This window comes from Lynx rufus, unplaced genomic scaffold, assembly GCF_022079265.1.
Source record: "Lynx rufus isolate CCGP_SWC_20201006 ecotype Redwood Valley unplaced genomic scaffold, mLynRuf1.p SCAF_5, whole genome shotgun sequence".
Lineage (NCBI taxonomy): Eukaryota > Metazoa > Chordata > Mammalia > Carnivora > Felidae > Lynx > Lynx rufus.
The window spans coordinates 120,095,420-120,118,441 of record NW_025814867.1 but is presented as its reverse complement, the minus strand read 5'-3'; the positions used below and the strand labels follow the sequence as shown (position 1 = coordinate 120,118,441).

Genomic DNA, 23,022 nt, shown 5'->3' with positions numbered 1-23,022 from the left:
AAATAGGCCCATGAATATGTGTATTTAGGAGCAGGGGAAAAAATTATTATAGATTCTTATGGTGAAATGAAATAACTGAAAGACTTAATTACATGAGAGAAAATTTCTCCTATGTTGAAAAAAAACAACTAATGTGGTTTTAACTTTTTAAAATGTAGGGAGAAAAAAGTCACCAAAATATTATCAAAGATCCTCTATAGAAAATAATATGGCAATTTATGAATATATACTATATATATAAAACATGTATACATTTTATAATCAGAAATAGCCTTAATATTAGAAAACAGAAGTACGAAGTAAGAGAAACTTTTTAGACAGCCTATAATTACATTAAACAAGCTATGCATTTCAAGTTAGTTTAGATATAATCATTCTCAATTATTTTCTTTAAAATCTTAGAGGATGTCAAAATTGGAAGTAAGCAAATATTCAGGTGTTTTAGAGGTGAGTTTGAACCTAGAGGTCCATGCTTATGACTTCAATGAAGGGCACTTGGGAAGTATGACAGAAAGCAAATACTGAAATGTAGGTGACAGACTATATGATTCTGTTTCTAGTTTGAATATCATTCTCCCCAGTGAAAAGAAATACACAGAGCCACGAGTGGCAAAATTCAGCTTCTGCAGTCTCCTTCATATCTTGCAAGATTGTGTGTTAGGAGAGTATAGCCTTTAAAATTTTACAGGAAGTTCATTTAGAAAAAAATTGGGGGGCACTTAGGTGGCTGAGTCGGTTGAGTGTCCAACTTTGGCTCAGGTCATGATCTTGTGGTTCGAGAGTTCAAGCCCCACATCAGCTCTGTGCTGACAGTTCAGAGCCTGGAGCCTTCTTCAGATTCTGTATCTCCTTCTCTCTCTGCCCCTCTTCCCTTGCACTCTGTCTCTCTCTCTCAAAAATAAATAAACATTAAAAAAATTTTCAGAAAATATTTCTTTTGACCTAACTTTTTAAATATACATATTTAAAATTTTTATGATGCTATACTTTATTAAATCCTCTAAAAGGCAAATATTAGTGATTTTTTTATTAAATGCAATCTTTGGTTTTCTCTAACGTGTATAATTGAAGGGGTTCAAGGTATTATTTAAATCAATTTTTTAAGATTCATATATCTTAATGCTCTAATCTTAGAAATAAGTAGCAAGCATTGAAACATTGGGAAGGGAACAAAAGAATATTAAAGAGAAAGGAAAGGAAACCTAATTATACATTTATAAATACTTGTGTAAGATCAGAGTTTCTTTAAGGAAACATTCCTCTCTCATACTTTATCAACATTTCTGACTGAGGCTGGCCCCAAGCTCTAGTACCACCTATAGGCATGTTACCTAAGTCTGAAAAATCAGATTTTTCTACCACCTTCCCCTGATCAAGTAATAAGTCCAGGTCTAGAGATGGAACAGATAAACCGAACTATTCTGTGTTGTGTGTATGTATTTTCTTTCTTTCCTTTCCCCTTTCATCTTTCCCCTCCCCCTCCCTTCCTTTTTTATGAATTTGTAGGCCTGAGAGGAGAGAAGGTGTTTTATTTTTATAATTTATTTATTTTTAAAACAATTTTATGATGTCAATTTTAAATAGAGTTTTATTTAAGACATTGCATTTTCCACTTAACAATACAGAGCTTATAAAGTACAATGTTATATTTCCTTTCCTTGTGCACGTAGTCCACAGTTTACTAACTATAGCAGCTCAACTTTAAAACTGCCATGGAATTTGCTACAAATTTGGGTCCTTCAAATGTTTTGTGTGGAACATTGCTAGACCTATTCTTAGCTTGGCTTAATCAACCTCTTCAATGGTGGGCCCAGAGGAGGCACCTCCAGATGGGGGAGCTCCACCACCAGGGAAGCCTCCAGGCATTCCTCCAGGCATGCCTCCTGCACTCTGGTACAGCTTCTTAATGACGGGATTGCAGACCTTCTCCAGCTCTTTGTGCTGATGCTCAAATTCTTCTTTTACTGCAGTCTGGTTCTTATCCAGCCAGTTGATGATTTCATTACACTTGTCCAGAATCTTCTGTTTGTCCTCATCGTTGATTTTACCGTGAAGCTTTTTATCTTCAACAGCTGCTTTCATGTTGAATGCATAAGATTCAACTGAATGCTTGAAGGACACCTTGTCTCGCTGCTTCTCATCTTCAGCTTTGTGCTTCTCAGCTTCCTGGACCATGTGCTCAATGTCTTCCTGGCTCATGCGACCTTTGTCATTTGCGATGGTGATCTTGTTCTCTTTTCCTGTACTCTTATCCACAGCAGAGACATTGAGAATGCCATTAGCATCAATATCAAAGGTAACCCCAATCTGAGGAACACCCCGGGGGACAGGAGGTATGCCTGTGAGTTCAAACTTGCCAAGTAGGTTGTTATCCTTGGTCATGGCACGCTCACCTTCATAAACCTGAATGAGCACACCAGGCTGGTTGTCAGAGTAGGTAGTGAAGGTTTGGGTATGTTTGGTAGGAATGGTAGTATTGTGCTTGATGAGAACAGTCATGACTCCACCAGCAGTTTCAATGCGAAGAGAAAGACGAGTGACATCCAACAGCAGCAAATCTTGAGTATTTTCAGATTTGTCTCCAGAAAGGATGGCTGCCTGGACAGCTGCACCATAAGCGACAGCCTCATCAGGGTTGATGCTCTTATTCAGTTCCTTCCCATTGAAAAAGTCTTGTAGAAGTTTCTGAATCTTGGGGATACTTGCAGAACCACCCATCAAGACAATATCGTGGATCTGAGACTTGTCAAACTTGGCATCTCGAAGGGCTTTCTCTACAGGGTCCAGGATGCCACGGAACAGGTCAGCATTTAATTCTTCAAACCAGGCACGAGTAATAGAAGTATAAAAGTCCATTCCTTCATATAGAGAATCAACCTCAATACTGGCCTGAGTGCTGGAAGAAAGTGTGCGCTTGGTGCACTCGCAAGCAGTATGGAGGCAACGTGCTGCCCGCTTGTTCTCACTGATGTCCTGCTTATGTTTTCATTTGAACTCTGCAATAAAATGGTTTACCATTTGGTTGTCAAAGTCTTCTCCACCTAAGTGGGTGTCTCCAGCAGATTTGACCTCAAAGATCCCATCTTCAATAGTGAGGATTGACACATCAAAAGTGCCACCTCCCAAGTCAAAGATCAGCACATTCCTTTCAGCTCCAACCTTTTTGTCTAAGCCATAAGCAATAGCAGCAGCAGTTGGCTCACTGATGATTCGTAGTACATTAAGACCAGCAATATTTCCAGCATGTTTGGTAGCCTAATGCTGAGAGTTGTTAAAATAGGCAGGTACTGTGACTACAGCATTGGTAACAGTCTTCCCAAGGTAAGCCTCTGTGATTTCCTTCATCTTTGTCAAAACCATAGAGGACACCTCCTCTGGATAGAAACTTTTGGTCTCTTCCTCTTATTCTACTTGGACCTTGGGCCTGCCAGCATTGTTCACCACCATGAAGGGCCAATGCTTCATATCAGATTGGATGACAGCATTGTCGAATCTACCTCCAATCAGATGTTTGGCATCAAAAACTGTGTTGGGATTCATTGCAACTTGATTCCTTGCAGCATCAATAGTTCAGTGTCAGTAAAGGCGACATAACTTGGGGTGGTTCGGTTTCCCTGATCGTTGGCAATTATTTCCACTTTCCCGTGCTGGAAGACACCCACACAGGAGTAGGTGGTGCCAAGATCAATGTCAACTGCAGGTCTCTTAGACATAGTTACTTCAGTAATGGGAGTGGCCTGGCTTGAGAAGGGAACAGCTACCTGGAGAGCTAATGCCGCATTCAATGAGACCCTTTTTAGTTTTATTTTTATAAGTAATTTTTTATTTTAAGCTAGGGGCACCTGGGTGGCACAGTCAATTAAGTGTCTGACTTCAGCTCAGGTCATGATCTCATGGCTCAAGAGTTTGAGTCATGGCTCTGGGCTAACAGTTGAGATCCTGGAGCCCCTTTTGGATTCAGTGTCTCCCCCTCTCTCTGCCCCTCCCCTGCTCGTGCTCTGCCTGTCTGTCTCTCTCAAAAATAAACATTAAAAATTATATGGGGGGCGCCTGGGTGGCGCAGTCGGTTAAGCGTCTGACTTCAGCCAGGTCACGATCTCGCGGTCCGGGAGTTCGAGCCCCGCGTCAGGCTCTGGGCGGATGGCTCGGAGCCTGGAGCCTGTTTCCGATTCTGTGTCTCCCTGTCTCTCTGCCCCTCCCCCGTTCATGCTCTGTCTCTCTGTGTCCCAAAAATAAATAAAAATGTTGAAAAAAAAATTAAAAAAAAAAAGATTTAAAAAAAAATTATATGGAACTCCTGATGTTGATTTTTTTTTTTAGCACTGTGTAAGGAATCTTAAGAATCAACCAACACTCAGGAAAGGACATATTAAGAGAGAATCCTGATGACATAGGTAGAAACCTGTATCTAGACATTTCAAAATTCTTAGTTTCATGTACCACTATATTGGCATTAAAGTAGTTTCAAGTGACAAAACTAGTTTAAACAAGCCATCCATAGGGTGATATTCAGGATTATTTTTTCAACAACAAAATCTGCTTTTCTCTTCCCATTAAACCCTCAGAGTGGGCTCAAATCTCCTTGACTTCAGTAAAGGTCAAGTAGAAAAAAATAATAGGTTCTACAGTTGCTGTGTTTCTCAGCCAAGTGTCACAAAGAACAAATCCACAATTTTTAGTCTATCCTAGAGCTTCTTGCAAGTAATGACACCAACACCAACAATAAAATAGGTGGGGAAATTGGATTCACAGGAACCCCTTATTTATGCAAGATATAAATGTCAATGAGTAAAATGTGTAGGGTACCAAAGTTCATGAGCAGGCAGTCTTATTACAGTGCCTTCTATTTATAATCCAAGTCTGAACATTTATCTGTTTTCCACTGCTAAAGTCTCTCTCTAGACCTTTCCCAAAGGTGGAGTTAGCTAAAACACAGATTACCACCTCTTGTTACTATTTCCTTCCTTTGCATGTGGCTTTTCATATTATAATCTTAGTGGTGTTAAGTAAGTCTTTGTAGCCTGGAGAGCCAAGAGCAGGGCTTGCATAGTATTTTGGCTGTTCTTCCTTGTGTGAGAAATTCTTTTTCCTTATTCTGTTTTTACTAGCTGGGTATGAAAGCACCTCCTCCTTACTGTGCTGATTATGAAAATTCAGTATAGCAGCAAAGAACTCCTGTCAACATATTTCTCTTAGCCTTAATTCTTGCTCATAAATAGCATAACTATGAGGAGCATGGACACTGGGACCAAACTGAAGTTGGAATACTGGCCCCAATTACTGGCTGTGTGATATCGGGGAAATCATTAACTCAGATTGTGCCTCAACCTCCTCATCTCTAAAAAGGGGAGAATAAGAGGAACTAGTTCATACTGATTTTGTCAAGATTAATTATGCTTTTATTATTTGAGCTATGTTAGATGACCTCAACATATGATATATAAAATATACAATATTTGCAAGCTTATTTATTTAAAATAAACAAGTATATATATGCATATTCCATTCTCTTCTGTAAGGTGAGAGAACTTCCAAATTGGTGAAGAGAATTTAAAAAAAAATTTTTTTAATGTTTATTTATTTTTGAGAGAGAGAGCGTGAGGTAGAGAGGGACAGAGAGAGAGGGACACAGAATCAGAAGCAGGCTCCAGGCTCTGAGCCATCAGCACAGAGCCTGATGTAGGGCTCAAAATCACAGACTGTGAGATCATGACCTAAGCTGAAGTTGGGTGCTCAACCAACTGAGCCACCCAAGCACCCCTGGTGAAAAGAATTTTTAATCACAATAAAAAGCTTACAGTTACCAAATTAATACTATAACTCTTTCTGCAGAACCTTGGTTAGGATGCTCTTCTTGGAACAAAATTATATGTGTTAGCATTAATGAGTTGTCTCTACCTTTTTTTTTCTGTTAAAAAAAATTTTGGACTACTTCATAAATCAAATTTTACAGTCTTTTGATTGTTGGAGAGGAAAGATTGTTCTTTGTCTTTCAAGATTCTTCTGGCTGATCTAAGAATTAAATTGACTTGAGGTAGATTAACAGAAGAAAGATCAAATTTAATTACACATGTAAGGAAAATCCAAATAAACAGAAATTTTGAAAACAGACAAAATGAGTTATTTGTCATTTTGGACTAAGGTAAGGAGGGTAGGAGTCTAGGGCTTCAAAGGGAGGAAAGGAAGTTCCCAGGGAGAAAGTTTTCCCAGGGAAAAAGTAAATGTTGGATAAACAAATCTTTGCTTGGTCATCCAAAAACAATGGGTCATGCAAAGAACATTTTAACAAACACTTTGTTTGGTTCCTTTCTGTCTGCAACACATAATTCATATTATACTATAGTTCTCTTTGGTGATAGCTCCTATCTTGAAACAGGTTCTCTACCTAAATTAGGTAATTAGTGGGGAGGCAAAGAAAAAAGAAACAAAAAACAAAAACAAAATTTCTTGAACCTGTTGATTTCTTAAAAATAATCAGCCTAGGGCTGTCTGGGTGGCTCAGTCAGTTGAGCGGCTGACTTCAGCTCAGGTCATGATCCGGCGGTTCATGGGTTCAGGCCCCTTGTCGGTCTCTGTGCTGACAGCTCAGAACCTGGAGCCTGCTTCAGACTCTGTGTCTCCCTCTCTCTCTGCCCCTCCCCTGCTTATGCTCAGTCTCTCTCTCTCTCTCAAAAATAAATATTAAAATTAAAAAAAAAAAAGGGGCACCTGGGTGGCTCAGTCAGTTAAGCATCTGACTTCAGCTCAGGTCATGATCTCATGGTTCGAGTGTTCGAGTCCTGCATTGGGCTCTGTGCTGATGGCTTAGAGTCTGGAGCCTGCTTCGGATTCTGTGTATCCCTCTCTATCCCTCCCCAACTAGTGCTCTGTCTCTCTGCATGTCTCAAAAATAAATAAATGTAAAAAAAATTTAAATAAAATAAATAAAGTAAAATAAATAAAAAACATAATCAACCTGAAATAATCCAAATGCCAAAGGGGTGGCAAATGTTGCTTGTGTATATATCAACTATATGATAAAACCAGGATGGATAGCTCTCCATATATGAAGATGAACTTCTTAAAAATACAGATTAACTTCTTAAATAGTAACTTAAAACTATTCTATTTGATGTCACAAAAATGAGAAAATGATGATTATTTGAGTAAACATAGCTAATTGTTGAATTCTATCAGTTGCTAAGCATGTCTGTTTCAGCTTTGCTTTCTGGAAGTGGGAAGCAGAGACAGACCTAGACCAAAACTCCATTTATTACCTGACATCCAAACCATAGTGTTTTCTGGGTGCCCAGAGATTATCATCATTTCAACCAAGTATCCAGTAACCTTATTTCTATGCTCTAGTTCAGTTACATGGTAAATGATTTCAGGTCCCTTAGGGCAAGTATCTGGAATTCTATACTTGTAGAACTGTCAGTCTTTTCTTAAGGTGACACAGTCCTTTTTAAAAAGAGCCTCCTCATATATAGACTGGGTTAGGTCTGGGCATTGAATGAAAGACCATGACTATTGGTTGTGTTGATTCATGTCAACTTTTTTTTTTATCAGACCTATGATTGTTTTGTTTTTGTTACACATTTCAAGTAGGGTTTTGAGTCAATTGCCTATCTGCTTCAGTCCTAGAGGTACAAAATCAATAAGCGACCATAAAAGATGTCTAATGGTCATATGCTTTTGATCACTGTTCAGGCCTTGCTTCCTTATGTTAGCTGGGTGTACCATCTCAAGACTCCCCCTGAAATCAAGGAGTCCTTTGAAAGTATGCATTGTCCACTGTGATTCCTGCCTACACAATACAGCATTTCAAGGGTGAAAAGGTCTACAGTGGAGGTACTCAAAGTATCACGCAGTAAAGTATTGAAGAAGTGATTAAAATTTTAACACCATTTAACAACTGTTTACATCACTTGAAATTCTATATTTCAACACTATTCATAAATCACTCTCTGTTAGCATTTTGAATTCAGTCAGTATCCGTATTAATTTCCTCATAGCATTGATGGCTATAGAGTCCTCTACAGATCACTACAACATAGGTGCTAGTCTTTTACATTCCCATTGAATTATCACAGCTAGTGGAATTGTCACTAAAGCATAGCAAATGTTTATTATCCGTGAATTCGTAGATTTGTGTGTGCATATTAAATACAGGTACATAACCCTATTTCTTCAATTCTACAATGTAGTAAACTATGAAAACAAGAAACACTCTTTTCCCCTTGGTTTGGCACTGAATGACATTTGGTGGCTAAACTTGACTACACTAATATTACCATTGATGGCCTTCTTTAACCCACTTGGAATGAATATTGAGAAACAATGTGTTAAATTATAGAGTGTGGATGGAAAGTTTACATAATATACGATATGTGCAAAATCCATTAGTTCCGAGGTTTCAGATAAGGGATTGCAGGATTATATTTTCTTTCTGGACTTAATTTGATCATTAGTTTTCAGTTTTCACCAACTCTAAAAGACCTATATATTTATAATTATCTATTATGAATTTTTATGAAATAAAACCTTATTTGTTACTTTTGTTGATGATTTATTCTTATGAGGCTTAATAATAAATTCCTTTTAGAAATGACCTAAACAGGGGTACTGGAGTGGCTCAGTTGGTTAAGCATCTGACTCCAGCTCAGGTCATGATCTCATGGGTCATGAGGTCAAGCCCCCCCGCATGGGACTCTGTGCTACACAGAGCCTGCTTGGTGTTCTGTGTTTCCCTCTCTTCCTGCTTCTTCCCCACTTGCTTGGGCGCATGTGTGTTCTCTCTTGCTCTCTCTCATTGTCAAAGATAAATAAAAGAAAATTACCTAAATACTATTTTAAACAGTATTATTTGCTGAAATTGAACCATATTGTGTCCTTTGAGAATTTTGATTATTAAATTTTAAATTTTCAATATTCTGTATTTTTTATCTCATGCTTAACTTTTGAAATGTCTATATGATTTGCTTTAAAACATTTATAAGAATACAGATCATTTCTTTTTTTGTTTTGTGTTTTTTTTAAAGTCAATATTCTGACACTATAGAGATCAATTTTTAATTTTTTTGAATTAGTTTTGAGAAGTTGGGGGGAGAGGCAGAGAGAGAGGACAAAAGAGGATCTAAAGCGGGCTCTATGCTGACAGCAGAGAGCCTGATGCGGGGCTCAAAAACTCCTGAACTGTGAGATAATGATCTAGGCTGGTTACTTAACAGACTGAGCCACCCAGGTGCCCCTCTATTTTAAATAATTATAGGCTTTATAAATATTTATTTCCCTACTGAAATGGACAGTACAGTATTAAAAATAATAAGCTAACAAGACAATTTTAAATATTTTTATATATCTCAGTAATTATTTTCTGCAGGGTAAAGGTCTTATTTTCATTACAAACTGTATCAATTTTCCACATTGGAGCCAAGCCAGGTGTGCCAGCATTTATATAAAAATATTCAACAGTTAGCCCTAATATTTTGTCTCTGAGGTATTTGATTCTACAAGGCCACAGTTCATAGAAGTTCATAGATCTGAAATGAAAAAAGAATAGAAATGTATCTCCTCCTTTTTGAAAACAGTATCCTCTTTGATTTTTCTGTCTTCCTGGAGGCTTTATATTTCCCAGTGAACAGTTGCATCCAGCAGTGTCCCTGCTGTGGTCACTTCCAAGCTCTGGGATTGTCCGATCCTCCTAAGGATAATTCTAGTAATGAGTGTGAATGTCACCTGGTGCTCTCTACATCACCTCCACCTAGGCTCTCCTCAGTACTGAAATACACTCCTGCCTTATTCCATCTCTTCATTTGGCTTCCTGCTTCTGCCTGCTGTGATGATGTGAAGCCCCTCCTCTTTCAGGTAGCGCTTCTCAGTCATCTGGGAAAATCTCCCCCAAATTTGTGAAAACTCACACAGGCTGTCTGATGTTTTCTCTTACATCTCTCAGAGAAGAAAATTGCAGAATTGATCCCCTAGTGCGACACCTTGATGTGAAACCCAAGGGAGGTCAATAGTTTCTCATCTGTGTCTCAAAGCTTCCCCTCACCTGAAGAGTGTGGACATTGAATCTGAGAATGTAATACTTCCTTCTCTCTTGAAGGAGATTGGAGTGACTTGGAGAAAGTAGTTCAATCTTATGTATAATCTTGAACTTTGGCAACTCCTGCTGTTGCCCATCTGACACTTAGTGGATGATGAGGTGATGGATATCTAGTCCGTACTCATACTATTTTTTCTCTCAGACTTTCCTAATTAATGTCCAAACCCTGAAAATCACTCATTTTCTCCAGGGAGAGAGAATTTCATCTAGTTCAAGGGCTTGAAATTCATATTCAAGAGTGTCTTATTATGCCCTCTCATTGCCTTGTCCCCCTGTGCTTTGTTACAGGGCAGCCATTTTATTTTAGGCACAGCAGTACTTGAAGGTTTTAAAGGATCCCTGAGTTTTGTTTGTTTTTTAATCCCTGATTTATAATTACTTTGTGTGTGTGTGCGCGCGCATGTGTGTGTGTGTGTGTATTCTATTAAAAAAAATCTTGTTTTACAGGCTTCATCCAAGCAAACCTACTTCCTGACTACTATTGTTCTTCATCTTTAAGCATCTGTTATCAAGCAAGTAATGCATTCAGAGAGGCATTGAACACCCAGCATGTTAAATGTTTATTTGGGTACTCATTTAAAGGCTAGACTGCATGGGGTAGAGTGTAGAGTGGTCACAAGTCTTGCTGTCCAACATTCAAGAAGTGTGAGCTGATGTGCTCCCATTGAACTCAATTGTATTAGTCTGCAATATTTCATAGTATTTAGAGATGTGTTAAATATCTTTAGTTCAAAGTGGAGTGGGGCTGTCCCTAGAAACAAACAAAAAAGTGGATGCTGAGCAAGGAGCAATCAGTTTATGACCTAGATTTCAGAGTCAGGGGGCCTTCTAAATACAATCTATTAACAATGCCTACAGGAGAAATTCAAAGGTGAAACACCTGAGGTTCAAACACAGGGAATGAGTTGAAACATTTACATCTCCGGTTTCTTCATTTTAAAATACCTTTTATAGAAAAGAGTTAAAAGTAAGTGTATTAGACTGAGTAGGAGAGGGTCCATTTGTAACATTCAAAGGGACATCAGCCTGGATGGAGAGAAGAAAACTGGAATTACATTTTCTCACCAGGATTTTCTAATGTGTCACCATCTGTGATGAGACAGCCACAGAGGGAAAATTCACATTTACATTTTCTCACTAATTTGAGAAGCAAAGGAGAGGCAAAAAAGGAAAGAGCTGGTTAATTTTCTAGCTGCAATTGACTTCACTGCTTCTCTGAGAAGAGAATGAGGAAGGCAGGAGGATGTATATATAATAAATCTAGTCCTGCTCTGTTGGCTAGGAGACAATATTGCTATGCTAAGAGTTCTAGGGGCATAATCCCATAATTCAGTGGTTTCACTCCAATGCATGTTCCACTTCTTTTCCCACTGAGCTAATTTACAGTCCCAAACAGTTTCTTCCTGTCACTTTCCATTTGTGTCGCGGATTTCCATGTTTTTTCTTTCCTTTGGAGATCGTCCCTGTCACAACCCATCTTACTTCTGACTTGTTGTCATCTTTCCTTGAGCTATTCCGGCCCCTTTTTTCTGCTGTCTCCCTCAGTTGCCATCACCTAAAGGTTAATGAGGCAGACTGTCTCCTGGGTGAAAATTCTCCGTGTGGACTTTCTTCAGCTTGAGAATCATGACTGTCGTTTTCCTGTGTTTATGGCACACCTCAGTTTTAGGAGTTGTGGGCTGTTTAAAGCTTTTCTTTCAAAATAATATTGATCAAAATCATAAAGTTAGCCTTTGAAAAATCTAAAATATTCAGAGACTTTTGTGACTACTTCTATTTTCTTTTGTTGCTTTACTGTCATGGAATCGGTGGTGGGCGGTGTGTGCTTGTACATGCAGGGTGTGCTTGTGCAAGCTGAGTTTGGAAGGATGGCCAGGGGCTATATTTGCTCCTACCATAGTCATTTAACATGTATTAAGAAATATTTTAGAGGGGGGATCCTGGGTGACTCAGTCGGTTGACCGTCTGACTCTTGATTTCAGCTTAGGTCATGATCTCATGGGTTCCAGCCCCACATCGGGCTCTGTGCTAAAGGCACAGAGCCTGCTTGGGATTCTCTCTCTCCCTCTTCTCTGCTTCTCCCCCCTACTCATGTTGCCCCCCCCGGTCTCAAAATAAATTAATAATAAAAATGTTTTAAAAAATTAAAAAAAAATATTTTAGGAAATAGCCTATGTTCAAGATTTTACACAATCGTGCATTTGAGTTTGAATCCAAATTTCCTAAGTTCTGACTTGTTCTCCTTCTACCAGAATTTTAATGAGACCATTCAGTTGTCCTCTCATGACTGTGGACACAAGATTATAGTTGGTGTTATACACACAGTCTCTACAAGCTTGTTAAGACATATAAAATAATTTCATTCAAGATCATCTTCCCAAATCCAAACTCATCAATTAAATTCATGATTAAAAAAGTGATACATGCATACTCATTAAAACACACACACACACACACACACACACACACACACACACAACAGGCACACACACAGGCATTATAGGTAAATATAAAGAAGAAATTAAAACTATTGAAAAAATTCTATTATGGGTGTTGTTTCTGCATATATATTTCACCACTAATTAAGCATATGAATATGGTACATACACATATGTAAATAAGGTGTAAAAGATATTTTTTTAAATATGTGCTAACATTTTTTTAGAATGCTATGAAGAAGGTATACAATCTTTACTGTGTTTTTTCTCCTATTAAAATTAGCATTCTTGGGGCACCTGGGTGGCTCAGTTGGTTAATCTTTCGACTTTGGCTCAGGTCATGATCTCACAGTTTGTGGATTTGGACCCTGCTTCGGGCTCTCCTGACAGCTCAGATCCTGTTTCAGATTCTGTGTCTCCCTCTCTCCCTGCCCCTCCCCTGCTTGTGCTGTATCTCTGTCTCAAAAATAAATAAACATTAAAAAAAATAAATTAGATTTCTTTTGGTAGTTACCTTACTGATAAAATGTTATATTCAAAACTAAGCTGTATATAATATTTCACTTGTACAGATACCCAGATGTTTTACTTTAAGGGCTACTGAATATATAGATTAAGAGTTTGAATCATGGAACTAGATTTTCTGGGTTCAAATCCTAGCTCTTCCACTTATTAGCTGTGTTACCATTGTCAAGTGTCTCGCCTTCTTTGTGCCTCAGTTTCCTTATTTGAAAACAATGAGGATAACAATCATAACTATCTCTTAAGGTTGTTATGAAGGTAAAATGTGCTAATGCATATTAAAACACTAAGCTTAGTGTCTAGCAGAGAGAGTGTTGAGTACATATTAACTATTACATTTTTAGGATTACAGCTTCTCTGAGTAAACCTAGTTAATATTTCTTATGGTTTCATTTATTTCTTTTAGCCTTTGCATAAGGCTAGACATTTCCTTTTGTTTCATATTTAAAGGCAAGATTTACTATTGTCATTTGTTATAAAATCAATATCACATATTTAAAAATATTACAACCCTTAGTCTTTCCTTTTCATTTGGGATGTGTAGGTCTTCTATACTCCTCCCATATAGCCCTCCTTCCTCCAGATGTCATGCTACAATGACCTTACTCTGTGTCAGTAAAATTTGAGCAATTAACAAACAGTAATTATGTATTTACCTGCAAAGAGGAGAATCAGGGTGGGAAGGTGAGGCAGATCCTTAGTTCATTGAAAGGATAGTATCACCTCCAAAAGTGTTTATGAACAAATTCTATGATGTGTTTTTTTTTTAAGTAGATGAAACTAATTTTGGAAGGTTGGGTTATGAAATGCCATTGGGGTTTCAGAAAAGTTCTGTAATGGAAAGAGGCTAAGAGGAGAGGAATTTCATTTTCCTGTAATAGCTTTTGTTTATTCACGTCTCTACCCCTGCCTTTTCAAATCTCTTTAAAATAAGCCTTAGAAAAAAAGTTCGAGCCAAATGGAAATAGGCTCTTTAATTCTACCTTTTTATAATTCTGAAGCTACAACTGACCCTCCTCAATATGGTCTTCCTTTTTAACATTAATTACCTTGTTATCTGAGAGATGCAGCAGCTCTCCCCTGTCTGCTTAGGAATAGTGCCAGCAGGGCAACAGTTGGAAGTGAATTACCATGATTGTTTGGGGCTTTAGAAAGCCCTCTCTGCTGTCTATTCTTCTTAGATTCCTGGTAGAGTCACTTGGGTATGTTTTCTAATTCAGTATTCCTGTGTCCACTGTCCAGTAAACGTATGTTTATACTGTATGTATATAGCCAATTATACTGTGGCTAGGGGCAATGTCTCTTCTGGATTCTTCACATGCCAATGATTAGAAAACCTGGTGTAGCACTCCTGGGCATGCCCTCAGTCAAGAGGTAGGGGGAAATGTTTATTCCATTTGCCTATATGTTTTGCTCATTCAGATGATTGCTTATGACCACTGGGGTGAGCAGGCATCTTGCTTTGTGTTCCCTAATAGTAATGTTTTTTCACTCAGCAGAGACTAGTGCTTATTAGCAAACATGTAAAGATTTGGAACCATAATAAGGATATTGAAGTGAACACACCCAGTCTATTTACTTACTTTGATTATTTTGACTGCATCCATTTGTCACTTCAGCTTAAGGCCAGTTTGGCCAATTTGATTAAATTGACTGGTTCTTTCACTGAAGTGACCAGTCAATGCTAACAAATTGTTTGTGTTTGTAGAAACTCATTAGGTTTTATCTCTTGCATTGTGTCTGCAACAGATATGGAATCAAGAATTTGATACCAACTTGCTTTTAGCTCTTATGGCAAGGGATGCAGAGAAAGAATCATGTCTGGAATTTTATAGATTTGAGATGGGGAAAATAGCCATTATTGATTTAGGCTACAAGCTAGCCCCCAGGCATTAATTATTATCAAGGCAATCGTGTTTGTGATTACTTTGTGCTTTCTTTAAAGGTTCTGTGTGTGTGTGTGTGGGGGGGTGTTTTTGTTTCTGTGTGTGTGTTTGTGTGTGTGTGTGTGTGTGTGTGTGTGTGTGTGTGTGTGTGTTTTAAATAAGCACTTGGTGTTACTCTGAGCACCTGGGTAGTCAATTAATGTGTGGCCAGGAGGAAAGTAATGTCTACAGCAAGTGTCATGCAAATTGTTTCTTGGAAGAGAAGAAACTGCTTTCTTGCCAAGAGGAGCAGTGCTGACCATCAATGTGATTCTGGTATTTGAGTTTCATTTATTTCAGACTTCTTGTTTGCTATCCCGAGGGCCACATATCTTCAAGGCTTCTGCCTGTCTGCTGTGTAATTGCTGTAATAATAATCTGGTATAAAAGTCAGTAGCATTTTGTGTGTCCAAGCAGCAGTTTTAGCTACTAGCTACATTAATCACAAGGAAAAATTTAGAAGAATAAATAGAAGGATGGGTCTAACACCATCTTTTTGTGCTACTTCATTTTCATTTTAAGTAAAATATACTTGTCTCAGTGCTTGTTGCTGGGTATCATAAGGCATGCTGAGCCCACGGAATGCAGTCAGTGCCCCTGGGAGAATCCATGGTGTATCTGTTAGGCATTTTGGACTGCAAAAAAGAGAAACTGAAGCTAACTTAAGCAAAAGAAAATTTCATGGGCTGATTTATGGAACTCACAGAGATAACTGGATGTTGAGAAAGCCAGGAAGGAACCAGGGCAGAACCTGCATTTCAGGTAGCAAGAAATAATAGTTTCCTTAGATCACCATTGGGGGATGAATCTATGATTAGCTTACCAGTCTTTCTTCAATCTTGAATGACTGTATCATCAATCAAGTAGGGAAAAGATGGTTCTCCAGCACAGCATTGGAATGATTACAAGAAAAATAGGAAATGGATATTGGATACTAAAGGTAATAAATGTTTTTGGCCCCCCCACCCCCATAGGAACAGGGGGATAGTCATTAGCAATGAGTGGAAAGTTTCAGTGTTGTCAGTCTCCAAATGGAGACATCTCTGGCATTGTGTCACATAAAAACTTATATTTCTCATAGAAACAAAACAAAACTAGTTATTCTTAGGTGGGCCATGGTAACTTTGACATTTTTTTATACTGTGAATTGAATGTTTAAACTACAGAAAAGAATATAGTTTTGCTAAAGAGGGATTTTTGTCTTGATTTTTGCTACATCTAGTAAACTTAGTATAGTGCCTAGAATATTGTAAAAAAAAAAAAATCAGTATACCTGAAATAAGCAACCTCTTCAGGAATCTTACTTATTTTTTGATATGCTTGGCTGCTTAAAAAAATAAAAACAAACTACCTTTGTATATAATAAATTGAAGTTTTACTTGGATTTACCATTGCCCACAATGTTTGTCTCAGGAGAGTAATCTCAGTGCTCAGAGCAAGCTTTCTTGGAAGTTCAACCCATACTGAATCTGGGCTGTAAAGTGAGAGCAAGACCATCTTGCAGCTGTCTTCAGTAGCCTACTTCAAATAATTGAATATGCCCATGTTTAGAGAAGCCTATATATAATATATGATATTGCCAAAGCATTGCATTTGACAGCTTCTACCTTTTGGAGTCCTGTATGTTCCCTCTTCTTGAGGGGGAGAAAAAAAGATTCCAGCCCAAAGAAGGAGCATATTATTAACTTGTAACTCTCAAACTTACCTAATAGGTTGCCCAACAAAATGTGATCAACACCCATTCTAGGATTAGCATATATAAACAGGAAACTTGCAGGAGTGTGGCACTTTCACTGATCTTGGGCAAGGCTGTCGGGGTATGAATAAGGAGGCTGGTGAGAGAAAATGAGTGTGGGGTGTGGCATAGATTACCAGGTGGATGGTGGTGATAATCACTAAGATGAAAACTACTTGAGGAGAAGCAGGGTCAAGGAAGAACCTGACTACCATTCAGGGTGAGTGACTATTCCTTACTCGTTGATAAGCTCTTTTAATGACTAATCCTTGTCAAATACTCTGACTTAAAAAAAAATTAATGTTTCTTTATTTTTGAGAGAGAGCATGCAAGCAGGGAAGGGGCAGAGAGAGGGAGACACAGAATCTGAAGCAGCCTCCAGGCTCTGAGCTGTCAGCACAGAGCCCCACGTGGGGTTTGAACCAAGAGACCAGACCTGAGCCGAAGTCAGATGCTTAACCCACTGAGCTGCCCAGGCACCCTTCCAATGCTCTGACTTCTATATTGACTCTGATTTTATATTTTTAAAAAATTTATGTATTTTGAGAGAGAGAGAGAGAGAGAGAGAGAGACAGAGAGTGAGTGAGTGAGCCAGCTGGGGAGGGGCAGAGAGAGAGGGAGAGAGGAAATCCCAAGCACGCTCCATGCTTCTAGCACAGAGCCTGACATGGGGTTGAGCAACCCAAACCATGAAATCAGGACCTGAGCCAAAAGCAGGAGTTGGCCACTCAACCTACTGAGCCACCCAGACACCCCTCAATTCTAATTTTATAGTAATTAAATGCCCATTTTAAATACCTTGTGGTGTGGGTTTTTCTTTTCTTTTTCTTTTCTTTTTTCTTTCTTTCATTTGTTTTTGTTTTGTTTTTTTCCTGCTGCTTTGTATCTTTAGTTTGGATTTCCGCTGAGGTTTGTCCTATTTCCTGTTTAGGGTGAGGTGTTGGTTGTGAAACAGATCTCGCCAAAGCTCCTGTGCCTCCATAGCACCACAGTTGCTACTTCAGTCACATCAGAATCCTGTGTCCTAGTTTAGAATCCACTGACTTAATGACACATCTTGGCAGTTCTACATCATAATTTTTTCATTCAGGTATGGAAATTACTCACAAATAAATGCTTGGCATAGGTTGGAAAAGTCTGTTCAATATTAAAACTACTGTAATTAGAGAAATTAAAAGTTTACTGAGGAAAAATAGTCTTAATTAGAACCTAAAGCTCATGCTTAGAACGTTCGACCATGAATGTGGCTATAGAAACAACTTTTTTTTTCAGTATAAATACATTCTTACACCAGTCTGTTTCTTGTTTTTATTTTTTCCTTCAAGTCGTTTGTCAATGACCATAGAGTATACTTTGCCTCAAACAACCTCAGAGACCAGTTCATTCTTTACTGTATTTACTAAAAGGAAAGTTTATTCAAAATGAAGTCTAAGTAACCTATTTGTATATGGGTGTTTGTTTCAGAGAGCCATTCCCTAAAATCACCACAAATATATATTTTTCTGATATTGAGTGGTCACTCTCATCTGTCAAACTAAGAATTTAATCTATCTGCTAGTGTTTACTGTTTCTACCTATCCAACACTGAGCTAGACATAGTAGAAGAATCAATGAAGGAATCAGACTTTGACCTTTGAATGATTCACAGGTCTCTGTTTGTTGGATTCTGCACTCAATACCTTTCACTAATAGAGAACTTTTTCACTGTTGGCATGTGCTTATAGGATCTGAGTTTTCCTAATCTCCATCCTGAGTCATTTTTATTATAGCCAAAATTAGCTACTAAAAATTAAGGGATAAGAGAATGAGACCTTTTACATTCTTGCAGGTAGAATGGCCATTGTATTTCTCTTGGAAATGAGAACTCTAAGAGAGTAGAAGCAGACAATAGTAAAAACCATAAAAAACTAGTCAGAAACCAGGATTATCCTAGGCAAACCAGGACCGATGTGGACCTGACTTGTAGGTGCTATATTTTTGGACAACCTGGCTAAGTATTTTTGACAACCTAATAAAATTGTTGTACTTAACCCTTGTACTGATATTGTTGAATCTAAAATAAGTAGGTCAAGAATTAAGTCCTAGGATTAATATCCAGAAATAATTAAAGCCACACCTTGCCAAGAGGACAGTGTAAGGCAAAGTCTCTTCAAATATACAGTGTTTTGTCAAACTCTTGTTAATTCATCTACTTAAGTTTCTCCATCTTTTTGGATGTCATGTTGTTACCTCTATGTAAATGTATGCAAAGCAAGAAGGACTTTTTATTTTTGCAATTTTAGTACCTGTGATCTTTGTCCAAATACCTGAGAAATCTTTGCTGCAGAGAAAAATACCCTAAAGCAAGCACCAACTTTCTCACTTGCAATTATATTAATCATTGCCTATCAAAAGCAGGAACAGTGACTGGTATTAGATATTTTTGGTAAACTATGGTTCATGCGCTGGGGTGTTAACCAACCAGTTTTCTGCTGCCTGAATGGTCTCTGACTCTGACAAGGCCACACCAAAGCAGGCTTCCAAACCCCTATCAATAAATTTTAGTTACTTTCAGCCACCCTGAGGCTTTCTCTTGCAGAGCTGATGTTTATTTACCAAGGTTTGACTTCCTTGGATGAGCAGAACTTTATCCCTGAACAGTGTGGAGTCACCAGAATCCTGTAGCTAAATGCTGAATCTTTAGTCAGGAACTCCAAAGTTTACCTCTGCAGAATATATAATGCCAACAAAGATATGATTAACGTTTTTCCATGACCTCAATCTGAAACCACAGGGAAAAAAAATAAGAAATTAAATTGTAATAAAGCCTACAAGAATGTGAAAACTTATTCTAAGTATATTAAAAGCCATGAGATTTTAGGACAACATATTAATGTTTTAGTAAACCTTTTTAGTTTGAAAAGCCTAAGGAAGTATATTTTAATTCCATTAACCAGGAATTAAAAATTTAGGCCTTAAGTTTAAGTCTCAGATATCTACCATGAGTTTAAGGAGGAGGCAGATTTGAGTGACACATGTTTTGAAAAGTATGCTTATTGGGGAGCCTGGGTGGCTCAGTCACTTGAGCATCCCACTTCAGCTCAGGTCATGATCTCATGGTCCGTGAGTTCGAGCCCCACGTTGGGCTCTGTGCTGACAGCTCAGAGCCTGGAGCCTGCTTCAAATTCTGTGTCTCCTTCTCTCTCTGCACCTCCCCTGCTCATACTCTGCCTGTCTCTCTCAAAAATAAATAAACATCAAAAAAATTTTAAAAAGTATGCTTATTATTTCCCTTAAGAGTACCTATAAAGAACTCATTCAACTTTATCAATATAAAGTATTTAAGTTTAACACTGGGAATACTAGCAGTTTCCTTTGAATTCAAATCTTTGGGGTTTCTTTTTAAAAAGTTTTACTTGTAAGGATTTATATTTCATGTCTTTTATTCATTTTAAAAGATCTCCCAATGAATGCAGAAAAAAATTACATTTTTAAAGGAATAAAACTCCTTTTATCTTGCTATTTCCCTAAAGGCCCATTGGGCCCTTTTATAAATATAAGATTTATTATGAAAACTTGATCTTCCTTTCCCATATCTTGTGTGCACAAGCATCATTTAGGGAGATTCACAGCATGGAGCAGGGCAGAGGAAGAGTGCAAAGATGGTACCTTCGGGCCTAGTTTCTGGAGAAAATTGCAGTCAGGCAGGAGCTTTGTGTTAAATTAGGAGTCTGACCCTTAGCTGTAGCTTTAAAGATAAGCAAATAGGCCCCTTTCCAGGAAAGAATGTAGGGATGGGCATTTCAATCTGCTGCCTCTGCACTGAGCCCTGGGAGGATAGCCAGGGTGAGTCCTATCCGACTATTTGTTTGTTGTAGTCTTTCAGGTCTTGTGGACACAAGCTCCATTGACTTTCAGAACTAGGTGTTTTGAGGGCCTATCCCTTAGGTGGACCGCTTAAAAATTGAAGCATTAGATATTGGGTACAGATCCTTCGATTTTCCGAGAGAAGTGGGGAGTTTTAAGTTCCTTCCAACCATATGTTGCCATGCTAGGGATGGGGTTTATGGCAAGATTTTGTCTCTATCTCTCCCCATTTTGCTGTGGGTTGTTTCTCATTTGTCTAATATGTAGGAGTCACTCAGTTTCTGAATTTTTTTGAGAGGGAATTTCTCCAAGTATTGCTATGAATTCAGTGTGTTGGTGGGAGAAGGTGGGGTCAGGAGTTTCCTATGTTGCAATCTAGAACTGCAATGTGCCAAGTTATTCTAATAAAAACTAAAATGATACGGAATTGGAAAAATGGTGGAACCATCTGGTGGAACAATGCAGTAGTAAAACAACCAATTGTGAATCATTTGTCAGTTTGTCTTATAGATTGCCTAAAGTATTACCTCATTCTTCACAAACGTTTAAGGGAAATCTGGTACTACTTTCTTTGTAGCATTTTAGTTTATTTAAGGTTCTCATTGAACAGAACTAAGAAGTATGATTTAAAAAAAAACAACTTTTCATCTATAATGGCAATGAGTAGGAGACTAATGAAAGAAGACATTTGAAAATTATTAGATAAAAAGTTAAAAGCAGAGCAAGATAGCTTCACTCAAGACTATAATGTTAGTAAACCTTAAAATGTTAGTGAAGTTGGAATAGAAGTCTCAGATTATGTGTCTTCAGAATACTGTATATTACATGAGTTTCCTCAAACTCAAGAATTAGTGAGCAATATTGAAGAAAAGGACCATCAGTTCTAAGGACAGAAAAGGAAATATGGTGTTCTTATGCAGTTCATTCAACACAAGGCATTTAATCATGCATATTTTATGACAGAGTGGAGGCATGCTTTTTTTTTTTCCTTTACAAAATGTGATGATATTTTCTCTTTTTGATGTTCACTGCAATGTACTTGATATATTTCATAAGTGGAAAAAAGCTGAAGGCCAATATAATACAGAGGTGATTGAAAAGAAATTGATCCAATGGAAATGGACAATGATTCATTGGCTTCTTTTCCTGATTAGTGTTCATAAATCTAAAAATAAAAATGTTTATGATAATGAAGCAAAGATGATGGCAATCCTCTTTAAGAAGAAATTAAGAGCAGTCAAAATATTCAAAGTCATCATGTTTTGGTGATAAAGGTGCAAGAAGAACAACAACAACAATGACAAATGAGAACCCATTAGATCCGTATTTGAAATCTGGAATCAGTAATTACGATATGGGTGGTCCCATCTGATGTATACATCAGGTCCATGCATAAAATTTGCTGAGTTGTTGTTAGATGCATCTTAAGGATGTTGTCCTTTTATGGTGTGTACCTTAAAAAAAAAAAGAATAAAAATCATGGTGTGCTGTGTGTGTGTGTGTGTGTGTGTGTGTGTGTGTGTGTGTTTTAATGTTTATTTTGAGAGCAAGAGAGTGCACTAGCGGGAAAGGGGCAGAGAGAGAGAGGGAGAGCAAGAATCCCAAGCAGACTCCATGCTGTCAGTGTGGAGCCCAGTATGGAACTAATCTTAACAACCATGAGATCATGACTTTGAGCTGAAATGAAGAGTTGGATGCTTAACTGAATGAGCCACCTGGGTGCCCCTGTATGGTGTGCTATGTTTAAGATCTTATTAACATTTCTAATAAAGCTGGTTTTCATTATGCTTTTAAATGTACAATGTATTTACTAAATGATTTAAATGTATTTATTTTTTAAAAAACAATATGACTCAGAGTAAATAGTGACTGGCATATTGGAATTACTTTTTCTTAACCAGGTTCATAGTATTTGAGCATGTAAGGTTTTCTTTTTATGAAATAAAGTCTCTGTAATCTTTATCCTCCTTTCTTCTCCTCTCACAGATCATATTAAATTGAGAAATATGATAATTAAGGGACTGGATTATGTGTGCTAGTACATTTTGAGAGTTTAGATGGTGTGACGGGTTTTTACATTATGGATTTCCTAGCCTGAAGTGATGGGTAATCCCTTATTGTTGAATTGATCAATTAATTATTGGAATATTTAAGTTAAGAGAGATTGTGTGTATGGCAGTTAATAGGCTTAAAATGTTTGGTATTAATATGTATGTACAGTAAAACTTGAGATAGGTGTAAATAACAATATTTGAGTTAACAATCCCCTATAGAAACTAAAACATAACCTACATTATGTAGTGTATGGCACTCACTCCTATTACCCTTACAATAAGAATGTCTTTTGAAAGCAGCTGTTAATACAAAAGACCATTAAAACGTTTTGGCACAATTTACTATGAAATGAAGAAAGCACAGGAAACTTCATTTTTACTTTTCATGCTATCAATAAGCTGTGTGAACCAATCA

The 23,022-nt window shown here is 37.7% G+C and overlaps 1 protein-coding gene across 1 annotated transcript; it reads right to left on the bottom strand.

Annotated features, from left to right (window-relative positions):
- Window positions 1–1,785: 1,785 nt before the first annotated feature.
- Window positions 1,786–3,713, bottom strand: LOC124526648 (heat shock cognate 71 kDa protein-like). Its single transcript, XM_047099744.1, is given in 2 exon segments — window positions 1,786–3,566; window positions 3,569–3,713. Coding segments are annotated over 2 exon segments (1,926 nt in total).
- Between the last annotated feature and the right edge of the window lie 19,309 nt (window positions 3,714–23,022).